This window comes from Chelonia mydas, chromosome 7 (assembly GCF_015237465.2).
Source record: "Chelonia mydas isolate rCheMyd1 chromosome 7, rCheMyd1.pri.v2, whole genome shotgun sequence".
NCBI classification, from domain to species: domain Eukaryota; kingdom Metazoa; phylum Chordata; order Testudines; family Cheloniidae; genus Chelonia; species Chelonia mydas.
The window spans coordinates 70,413,459-70,425,190 of NC_057853.1; the positions used below are offsets into that span (position 1 = coordinate 70,413,459).

Consider the following 11,732-nt stretch of genomic DNA (forward strand, 5'->3'; position numbering starts at 1 on the left):
TCCAAGGACCCCATCACAAGCAGCAAGCCACCTGCTCAGTCCCCTTTATTTACCTACCTGGAACACTTCCTATATAAACCTGTCTTTGGGCCTTTCCCACAGCCTCTTCCAGGGCTCGCGACCTCTTCCCTGGGCCCACTGAAAAGAGCCTACTAGCTCTTTCATCTGTCTCTACTACAGGAGAGCCTTCCTATAGGTCTCCCTGTTACTGTGAATCTCCTGTAGGAGCCTTCCTCCCTGCAAATCCCTTCTCCCAAGCTAAGCAGGCTTGCTCTTAAAGGAAACCTCAACATTCACCACCTGAAGAGAGCATAATAAAAACTTGGGTAATGAGCCCCAGACAATCCCACTTTAAATGGCCAGCCCACCCTATGACACTCCTTCACTCATCATCTGTGCAGTATAGATGTTATAGTTGACAAACAAATGCACTGAATGCATCCGATGAAGTGAGCTGTAGCTCACGAAAGCTTATGCTCAAATAAATTGGTTAGTCTCTAAGGTGCCACAGGTACTCCTTTTCTTTTTGCAGATACAGACTAACACGGCTACTACTCTGAAAGTTGACAAATAGGATCTTTTGGTGAGATCATGTAATATGACTTTATTTAATTACTGGTCATACAGGTTTCTTTTCAAATATGGCAAGTATAGTAAAAAGACCAAACATGCACAGGGAAGTAAAATTCACTAATGGGTAAAACTCTGGGTATTCTGAAAATCAATTATTTTATTTTAAAACCATATTTTACAACTAAGAATTATTAGTCAAGCCTACAAAACGACATAAAACAAACTGGAAAGTAAGAGAAGATGAACTAAACAGTTATAGTTAAATATTTGTACAATAAACTGTGGAATTAGTAAGCATTGGAAAAAATGTAACCCCATATAAAAAAACTTTGGAAAGCATTGTTTACTTCTTGTTACTAAAGTATTACCATAAAACCTAGGAGACGACAGAGTGAATCTCAGCCAAGCTTATTAAGATCCATCTAAAGCACTGTTTTCAGCTCTACTTTGTTTTCTGATGACTTCTGCAGCAACCCATTTGCATGTATACCAGATAGCCACAGGCCTTGGCTATCTTTTAAAGCAGGAGGCCAAAAATCAAGTGTCTTCCAACTCCTAAGAAACACAACTGTAACTACATTGTTAGAAGGTGTGTAACTGCTTTTTTACACTGATTTTCCTTACGTTTGAAGGAAAAACTTTAATTTTCAAATTTAAGGATATGCATTACTTGGATTGTAAGCTCTTTGGAGCAGGGGACATCTTTTTGTTCTGTGTTCACACAGCACACAGTGGTGGTGGTGGTGTTAGCTGCTTGTTTGCAGGATGTCTGGTCACGGCAAGGGCGGAAAGGGGTTGGGAAAAGGCAGTGCAAAGAGGTTACGAGACAACATCCAGGGCATTACAAAGCCTGCGATCCTCTGCTTGGCTAGCCGCAGCGGGGTGAAGCGCATCTCGGGGCTGATCTATGAAGAGACTCGCAGGGTGCTGAAGGTTTTCCTGGAGAACGTGATCCGCAACGCGGTGACTTACACCAAGCAGGCCAAGCGGAAGACAGTGATGGCCATGGATGTGGTATATGCCCTGAAACACCAGGTGCACCCTGTATAGCTTCAGAGGCTGAGTCGGCTCTTAACCCAAAACCTAGCACAATGAGGGTCCTGGTGCATGACTGGGAATCTCATGTGCTGTCACAATACATATAATACAAATTAATAATTAATAGAAGCATTTCCTTGGGACAGGAGATGTTTTTTCTTCCTATGTTCTGTGCAAGGCTGATCAGACAGTTGGGCCTCACTGTATGGATAACCATAATTTATAAGTTAAATGATTCTCCCTTTTAAAAACATACTTTGTTTCAAAGATTCTGCTGGGAATACAGAGCTGCTTCAGTAGGAACAGCCACTGTTCTTCTAGAAGTGCCAAGATCCAGCAAACTCCTGCAGTCTGTGATGTGTGTGACTCCCTTTCTGTAAGTACAGTGAAATAAAAGAGTGTGATGTCATTAATAATTCCCTGCCTGTACAAGTACCATAGATAGCTGCACGGTTTGAATTCTATTTATCCATTCGGAAGTAAAGTTGTGAGCTGGATTATACTACCAGACTAGTGTAAAGGGGCCTTACTATAAATGAGAAACGGATTCGGTAGCTGAAATATGGTCCGCACTGAAGTCAATGAGAATTTTGCCAGGATTTCCCTGTGTGTTTCAAATCTAATTTTTGTGGATGCATGTACGTTCACATATGCATACAAAAGGAAAAAACTAAGAAAGGAAAATGGGGAAAACCTTAGCTTTAACAATCTGGACTTTTGAATAACTGTCATGGCTGACAACACAATTATTTGCCTAAATAATGTTGCTGGATTTGATTTAATTTGATCCCTAATAGAGCTGCCAAAATTTTTTCATCAAAACTGGTTTTTCAGTGAAAAAAATGGCTTTTTGAGATAAATGAACATGTTTGTGGAAAATATTGATTACTTAAGGTTTGGAGTTTTCTTTGGAAAATGAGGGAAAAAAAGAAATTTCAGGGGTGGGGGGAAGAGGAAGGAAACCTAAAAAAATTCCTACATTAGACAACTGTTATTGTGTTACTTTGTTTCAGATAATCAGGGACTATTCCCCTTTGAGGACTAGCTCCATGTGATGTTTAACATTACAAAGTACAGTTGTTTTTCAATCATCTTTGTGAAAAATAGTTCTTAAATTTCCTTGAAAATGGAAAAAAAAGTGTATATTTTCACATGGAGATTACTCAAAAACTGCTAACATTTTCTTTTCCTGTGGACTTACCCCAACAAAAAATAACAAAAACATATCAATTTGCACTAAGACCAAAGCCCTGGCAAGTTGCAACCCAAAGAATAATTTCTGAAAAGTTATAAGCAAGTGAAACAGGGTGGTAAGGAAAGTCATCTTCAAAGCTCTCATGTTCACTGTCCCCAAATGATGCAATATGGATACTCCAAAGAGCACAGGATAAAAGCATGTATTTAACAATGAGAGATTAAAAATAATTCTTTCCCACTTCTGAAACCCCCCTGGTCAATGAAGCTATGCAAGTGAAAGACTGACTTAGACAAAATGGTACTCAATGAGGAAATAAAATTCTATCAGCATTAAGCTGCAGTAAGGGCTGAAGGAGCCATTTTTGGCTCAAATAGTTAATAGGATGGATATATATATATTTCTCTTGTCTTCACTGGAGTCTCGGTAACACAGCCCACTCCTCACTGCCAGATGGTAATATATGAAAATACTAGAATAAATTTCTCTCAGTAATTTCCCCAAGGGTTGTCCATGTATGAATAATTTGCAAAGATTACAATGCCATGTATCTGTCCTCTATTTAATTGAATTTCCCAGGTAGCTGGAAGTATGTATATTGGCTCCCCTCCCAGCAATGTGTATGCCATGCATTACTCTCCTGCTTACCAATAACCCCGTTTTTCCTTAAAGTTTCAGATGTTTCTAAAAACCCTTCAAAAAACAAGATTGTATGTCTGCATATCACATGCCCAGGGTTTATGTAACACAGATACCTAGGTGTATGTATATTTTTGTTGGTCCTTCTATATTTAACTTGATCTAATCTAATATGGGATTGAATTTTTATCCACTAATAGAGATCAGCGCTATTTCTGTGATTAGGTTTATGTTTGTCGGGTTTCTCCTTGTCCTCCGGAGACCTTGGCTTTCTCTTGTCTTCACTGGAGTCTCGGTAACACAGCCCCTCCTCACTGCCGGTTGGCAAGCTGTCAAAGGTGTTTTCTTTGTTGCCTGCTCTCAGGTTCTTCTGCCCTTTGCGATTCTTGTGGCAGAATCCAGCGCATTTCTCCATGCAGTTAAGCCGGGTCTCCGTGGTGCACGCATACATCCCAGCGGGGACTGCCAGCACCATGGCACACACAATGATGATGATATGGATGAGCTTCTCCCTCTGCTCCAGTTCACTGACGTCACTGCCTGTGACAAACACAATGCATTGGCCCTTTCGGGGTGTCTGGTTCCTTAAAGTGACACACACCTCATACTTGGTAGCTGGGAGCAAGTCGTTGACTGAATATGTATTGGTGCCCGGGCCAATGTAAATCATCTCCTTCTTGGAGTCGTCATACTTCCCAAAGTGGAGGGTGTACCAAGTTTCTCCTGGATTCTCAGTCACTGCATACCACTCCAGCGTAATCCCATACACTGTCTGCTTGGCAATCCTCACATCAACATAGGCATTCTCTTCTGAGACAGAGGAAGAGAAAGACGAGGAAGAAGCTACCATTCTGGGAGCCTGGATTTTCAGGGAGATTATAGTAGAGGTGTTGCCAATGAAGTTGGCAGCCGTGCAGGTGTAATTGCCCTCATCCATAAGGTGAGCTGAAGGAATCACCAGCTCTGATTTCATTGTATCTTCACTGATGTGTGTAGTGGACACTGAGGAGAAAAGGAGAGCAAGAGCAGACATGTCAGGTTGTACTACTCACCATCAGCTGTGTTATAGGCACAGGGACTCTAGGAATTCACTTCATCCCTTGACTGTGAGTTACCCTGAGGGAAATAAGGACTTCTTGGTAGATAGAGGTCAGGAAATTATGACTCAAAATCCCCCCAAAAAACTAACCTCAGACACAAAATTTCATGAAAATATTGTGGATGTTTCTTTCCCCTACCCCTTCATTTTCTAACCAGTCTAACTCACTGAATAATGTTCCATCTCATGGGAACAGCATGAGATTACATGACAGATGTGTGCTTTGGGAAGGAGGGGAGAAATAGGTCAGGAACATAGTAACCCACCTGCTTCATGAGAAACACAGAACTCAGGTGTTATGACTACATTAAATACAGATGAACACCTAGGTCAGCAAAAAGTTACATGAGACCCAAGGTCTGGACATAGTGTATTGCTACCTAGACTGTGCAGGCTTAGATATATACACAGCTGAGATCAACATTAGAGGAAAATGTCATGATATGTTTTCGTCATTTTCAGATTCTTTGGTTGAAATCACTGTTTCCCTAGCTCCTTGGAAGGTAGCGATGGTATTCAGTATCTTAATCACATTTCTCCCATTGCGTTGTTATTGTTATTGTACATGTTATTGTGGTTGTTATTGTACATTTGCTCATGAATGTGCTGGATTGCTGATGTACACACATACAGATTTTCTAAATACAGGTGAAAATCATTTTAAAAATCGGGGGGGAAAGCACAAAGATCTCCTATTTTTCTCTCCCAGCAAAAGCCTCCTTATTCTTACATACTCTGGAGTTCAAATAGCTTACATAAGTGATAATAAATCAAAGAGAAAGTGTTTTAATGGACACAGACATGTATTCTGGGTCAAATTCTATCATCCATTATACCAGACAAGGCAAATTTCAGCCTCAAAGGAATTTGTTGAAGAACATTATGAGCAACATAAGGTGGGTTGGAATGGAAACTGAAAAACAATCTTAACAATAGCATTTGCTACTAGTTGAAAATAGTCTGTCTAATCTATTTATTACAGTGGCTATGGATATATGACAAGAGAGAATATATAGAATTGATGTAATATGTGGCTTGTTAAGGGAAAATGACAAATGCTGATAAAACATTAAAATAAAAGCAAATAATATTCTGGGATTCATGACTAAAACTATTTCATTTAAGTGTCAGGAGTCGTGGTGCCACTCAGAATTCTGTGTAGAAAATTGGATGCATTATAGAAAATGATCTTATGAAAACACATAAATAGTACTACTGAAAGCAGTCAGTATGAGATGGAGTTTCTTAAGGATCTAAGCTATGTGGGGGGAAAGAGGAACGGTAATGAATTTTGGATTGTAGTCTTTGGAGAAGAGAGGACCTCATTAAGAGAGACAAAATCTGGAAGGTAATAGAGCAAGCAGTCTCTGTGACCTATTGTTTTATGCAAGAACCAGGAGAATATATTTTGGTTTTAGAAAAATGTGTGGGTTTACATTAGCAGTTAGATAACAGAGCTGCTGTATTGTCTGTGTGAAAGGCCATCAGAAACATTAGGAACAGGAAAAGGCCAGTAGGCACCTGCCCTTGGATAATGTATCTTTTTCACAGCCTCTTGTTTTTCACCATACAGAAAAGAGAGAAGCTTGTTGGTGAATGTCTCTGCTTCTCCCTTCCCAAATTCACTCTAAAATCCTGCTTGAAATAACTTTGCTGCACTTAGTCTCCATCACTACTCTGCGCCATTTCTGACCAGAGCCTGCTGTGTTATTTCAAATAATTTTAATGGTTAGGTGATGTATGAATGACTTACTAGTAGGCAAGGAACTGACTCCCACTCCTTACATTGTAAATAAAAAATAGACCCCATTGCTTACCAGTAAATGCCCTTAAATGTTTTAGGCCATAGGTCCACCAGACTGCTGGGGAGGGGCTGCCCTGTACCAAGCAGGCCATAGTAACATTCGATCCCACATGTACAGTCAGGTTGGTGTCAAGGGATGACGTTAATGGCTTCATGCAACTGTTGAGCTCTACTTCATGAAAGAACTTCCCTGCCCTAAATTTAGGGCTTGAACAAGTTAAATAAGAATTCATCAGAATAACTGGTGGGCTAACAGATTTGATAAATTGGACAAATCCCCTAAGGCGACAGTCACAGATCCATGGGTTATCATGTAAAGCAAGGACAGCATTGGAAATAGCTTCCATCTTCCTCTCAGACTGCTGGGTTTTCTGGTACACAGGCCAATTATAGAAGACATCCCTGGATATAACAGTAAGCTGATTTGAGGATAAGTCTAAGTAGGTCAGATTGGGCAGATACCTGAGTGCATGCTCTGGAAGAACATCCAGTCTATTGTGCTTTAGATCCAATATTTTTAAAGCTGGAGTATCTTGAAATGTTGTCCATGGAACTGAACTTAACTTGTTTCCCTGCAATCTCAGCTCTGTCAAATCCTTCAGGTATTCTAAGCTCTTTAGGTGCATAACTGTGATATTATTAAAATTCAGCCAAAGGTATTGCAAGGCACTGGCATTGGAGAATGACCCACGAGGCAGTTCTGTTAGATGAGAGTTTTCTATTCTAATTTTTCTGATGTCTTGAGGGATGTCTCCAGGTATCTTTCTCAGGGATGTAGACATGCACAGCACACTCCTAGGGAGGAAATCAGTAAAGTTTTAGCTAACACACTGTGCACATGAATAACAAACTGTTCTACCTAATATGTACAATGGCTACTGGAAACAGAATACCCTCATAAGCAATGTATTATTAGTTCTGGTTAACTTCTCTCTCCCTTCAAAAGAAAAATTTAACCCAATAAAAACTATCTTAAAATACATATCCCAGATACCTTATTATTTACCCAAAATAGTAATACCCAAACAATATTAGTGATATCCACAACATATGAATCTATTATTAAGGACCTAATATATCCATCTATTATTGACTAGTATTCACAAGACTGCCCAAGCCATACTAAGAATTTCCAAAACACTCTTCTGAAGACTATTAATAAGATGCCAACATTTCTTACCTTCCAAAGCTATCGCTGGAGCAGGAGCATCCTATAACACAATAAGAAAGAGCTGGGTTTATCCTGTAAAAGGCCAGAAGAAGAAAAATGACACAACAAATGGGGTCCATATTCTTCTTTAAGAAAACACAGGGTCTGTACCAGATATGCCAGCAGCTTCCAAGTACCAAATCCTATTAGCCATAATCTTCCTTGACGCAGGAGTAAGCCCTGCCTGAGACCACACCACAAGGGATACATGAAACATTTTCTGCCTCAAATCTCCAAAATCATCCATGGAACCAAGTGAAAATATTAATATCTCCTGGGTAGTATTTCCACTGGCCAACGAAATAGTGACGTGAGTGCTATTTAAACTGGATGATAATGTTTAGACAAAACATCTTTCTCTGAAATATTCAAAAGTAGCCAAAAATGGAACAGCGTCTGTTTCTCTCCACACAGAAATGTTTAGCTAATTAATTTTAAACTCTCTTGGTTGCTAGAATTATAACGGTGATCATCTGAGTAGAAACTCCACATTAAAGGCCAGATTTTATCCCCTTTACTCAGATTTAGTAGTGAGTAGTTCCAATTAAATGAATGGGATGATTTGCAGAACAAAGTGCTATACCTTACGAGCAAGAAATCTGTCCTTAAATGTAGCAATTCTTACAGGAAAACTTGAATATCACACTTTTTTTTCCGGAAAGTAATGGACTGTTATAGACAGAGGTGGCAGACCCAGGGGTGGGGTATGGGCTAGTGCCTCCACAATGGTAATATTGTGGGGGTTGATCTATATTCCCACCCCACGTGTTGTTCTTAAGTGAGTTGTTTCATACGCTCAGGCTGAGCAGGGCTCTGCAACTGTGGTGACAGATCTGAGGAACTTTCCCAGATAGAGGTATCATTAGAGGAGGTTTTGGAACAAATTGATAAACTAAACAGCAATAAGTCACCAGGACCAGATGGTATTCACCCAAGAGTGCTGAAGGAACTCAAATGTGAAACTGCAGAACTCCTAACTGTAGTCTGTAACCTAGCATTTAAATCAGCTTCTGTACCAGATGACTGGAGGATAGCTAATGTGATGCCAATTTTTAAAAAGGGCTCCAGAGGTGATCCCAGCAATTACAGGCCTGTAAGCCTGACTTCAGTACTGGCAAACTGGTTGAAACTATAATAAAGAGCAATATTGTCAGACATATAGATGAACATAATTTGTTGAGGAAGAGTCAACATGGTTTTAGTAAAGGGAAATCATGCCTCACCAATCTACTAGAATTCTTTGAGGGGGTCAACAAGCATGTGGCCCAAAGGCAGTGGTGAGCTGGAGCCGGTTCGCACCGGTTCACTAGAACCGGTTGTTAAATTTAGAAGCCCTTTAAGAAATTTAAGTGGCCAAAAGTGGCACCCTAGGCACTGACTCCATGGGTGCTCCAGCCCTGGAGCACTCAAGGGGAAAATTTGGTGGGTGCAGAGCACCCACTGGCAGCTCCCCGCCCTACCCCCGGCCCCAGCTCACCTCCGCTCCGCCTCCTACTCCTCCCCTGAATGTGCCGCCCCGCTCTGCTTCTCCGCCCCCCAACCCCAGGCTTCCCGCAAATCAGCTGTTCGCATGGGAAGCCGGACAGGCTGAGAAGCAGGCCGCAGCTTCCCACCCAGGGAAGCGGAGGCGAGCTGGGGTGGGGGTGGGGGGGGCACAAGGAGGGCTGGGGGGGGGGCGCAGGGGGACCGCTCCCCGCCCCAGCTCACCTCCACCACCCTCAGCCTGAGTGGGAAGCCGCCGCCTGCTTCTCAGCCCTCCCAGGCTTCCCGCGCAAACAGCTGATTCGTGGAAAGCCGGGGGCAGAGGACAGAAGAGCAGAGCAGGGCAGTGCGGTCAGTGGAGAAGGCGGAGCGGAGGTGATCTGGGGCCGGGCACGGGGCAGGTAGCTGCCAGTGGGTGCTCTGCACCTACCAAATTTTCCCCGTGGTTGCTCCAGCCCCAAGAGCACCCAGGGAGTTGGAGCCTAAGGCGCCACTTTTGATGTGATCCGTGGGGGGTGGCCGCTCCCCCTGCTCTCCCTAGCTACGCTTCCCCGCTCCTAGGAGCCAGAGAGACCTGTCAGATGCTTCCTGGGAGCTGCCCCAGGTAAGCAGCTCTGGGACTGCCCACCTCACCCCCCGGCAGGTGCCTCTGGCTCTTAGGGATGGGCACCCACTACAGTTCTGGGGGCAGTCAGGGGACAGGGAGGGGGATGGATGGGGCAAGGGTCCTGGGGGGGTGTCAAGGAACGCGGGGCGGGGGGGTTGGATGGGGCAGGAGTCCCGGGGGGCAGGGATGGGCAACGACTCCCCTCGTGGGGTGAGGAGGGAACCCGTTGTTCAGAGTTTGGCAGCTCATCACTGACCAAGGGGATCCAGTGGACATAGTGTACTTAGATTTCCAGAAAGCCTTTGACAAGGTCACTCACCAAAGGCTCTTATGAAAGTAAGCTGCCATGGGATAAGAGGGAAGGTGCTTTTATGGATTGGTAACTGGTTAAAAGATAGGAAACAAAGGGTAGGTATAAATGGTCAGTTTTCAGAATGGAGAGTGGTAACTAGAGGTGTCCCCCAGGGGGGGTCTGTTCTGGGACCAGTGCTATTCAACATATTCATAAATGATCTGGAAAAAGGGGTAAACAGTGAAGTAGCAAATTTGCAGATGATACAAAATTACTAAAGATAGTTAAGACTCAGGCAGACTGCGAAGAGCTACAAAAGGATCTCTCAAAACTGGGTGACTGGGTAACAAAATGGCAGATTAAATTTGATGTTGATAAATGCAAAGTAGTGCACACTGGAAAACATAATCCCAACTATATGTATAAAATGATGGGAACTAAATTTGCTGTTACCACTCAGGAAAGAGGTCTTAAAGTCATTGTGCATAGTTTTCTGAAAACATCCGCTCAATGTACAGCAGCAGTCAAAAAAGCGAACAGAATACTGGGAATAATTAAGAAAGGGATGTTCATGTTGCCACTATATAAATCCATGGGACGCCCACATCTTGAATACTATGTGCAGATGTGGTCGCCCCATCTCAAAAAAGACATATTGGAATTGGAAAAGGTTCAAAAAAGGGCAACAAAAATTATTAGGGGTATGGAACGGCTTCCGTATGAGGAGAAATTAATAAGACTGGGCCATTTTTTAAGCTTGGAAAAGACACAGCTAAGGGGAGATATGATTGAGGTCTATAAAATCATGACCGGTGTAGAGAACGTAGATAAGGGAGTTTTTTTTTTTTTACTACTCATAACACAAGAACTAGGGGTCACCAAATGAAATTAATAGGCAGCAGGTTTAAAACAAATAAAAGGAAGTATTTCTTCACACAATGCACAGTCAACCTGTGGAACTCCTTGCCAGAGGCTTTTGTGAAGGCCAACACCATAACAGGGTTCAAAAAAGAACTAGATAAATTCATGGAGGATAGGTCTATCAATGGCTGTTAACCAGGATGGGCACGAATGGTGTCCCTAGCCCTCCCAGAAGCTGGGAATGAGTGACGGGGATGGTTCATTTGATGACTACCTGTTCTGTTCATTCCCTCTGGGGTACCTGGCACTGGCCACTATCGGAAGACCTTTGGTCTGACCCAGTAGGGCCATTCTTATGTTCTTAACTGGTAGGGGTGGAGGTGAGAGCAGGGCCACAGGGGCTGAAGCAGCCACCATGGCACTCAGGATCAGGCCAAGAGCAACTACTCTTGTGGAGGAAGTGGGTCTGCCAAGACGCCCGCACCCTTCCCAACCTGCTCCCTCCCAAGTCTCAGTAGCTCCCCTCACTCCCCATGCAGCGCACTCACTCTGCTCCCCCACCCATCCCTGACACCCCAATCGTCCCCTACTCCTGCTGGAGAGCACCCACTTCCTAACCCTGACACCCCAGCCTCCCCCCTCTGCCCCAGTTTCTCCCTATCCCTCATACAGAACACCCACACCGACTCCCCCGAACCACCTCCCACTCCCCAACTGTCCCTGTTCCACATGGTTAGTACATTTCAGTTTCACTGTGCACCTTCACCCCTAATTTGTTGTTATAATTGTCAGCCTTCACCTGAAGGTTTTAGAGTGATGAATCTATGTTCTCCTGAGGACATCTAGTGTGCACAGTTCTTATTACAGTTTACAGCAGGCATCATTGTCAGTGGAAAAGAGATTAGCCATGCTACCAATCAGCATGAAGCTGG

The 11,732-nt window shown here is 43.1% G+C and overlaps 2 protein-coding genes across 2 annotated transcripts; one reads left to right on the top strand and one right to left on the bottom strand.

Annotated features, from left to right (window-relative positions):
- Nucleotides 1-714: 714 nt before the first annotated feature.
- On the bottom strand, nucleotides 715-7,784 carry LRIT2 (leucine rich repeat, Ig-like and transmembrane domains 2). Its single transcript, XM_007067240.4, has 3 exons — nucleotides 7,529-7,784; nucleotides 6,362-7,143; nucleotides 715-4,447 (listed from the first exon to the last, which is right to left on the bottom strand). Exons 1-3 carry the CDS (start codon nucleotides 7,636-7,638, stop codon nucleotides 3,639-3,641), a joined length of 1,701 nt encoding a protein of 566 aa, XP_007067302.2. The 5' UTR covers nucleotides 7,639-7,784; the 3' UTR covers nucleotides 715-3,638.
- LOC102943220 (histone H4) lies at nucleotides 1,339-1,623 on the top strand. Its single transcript, XM_007067269.1, has one exon. The coding sequence runs from the start codon at nucleotides 1,339-1,341 to the stop codon at nucleotides 1,621-1,623; it is 285 nt and encodes a 94-aa protein (XP_007067331.1).
- Nucleotides 7,785-11,732: the final 3,948 nt, after the last annotated feature.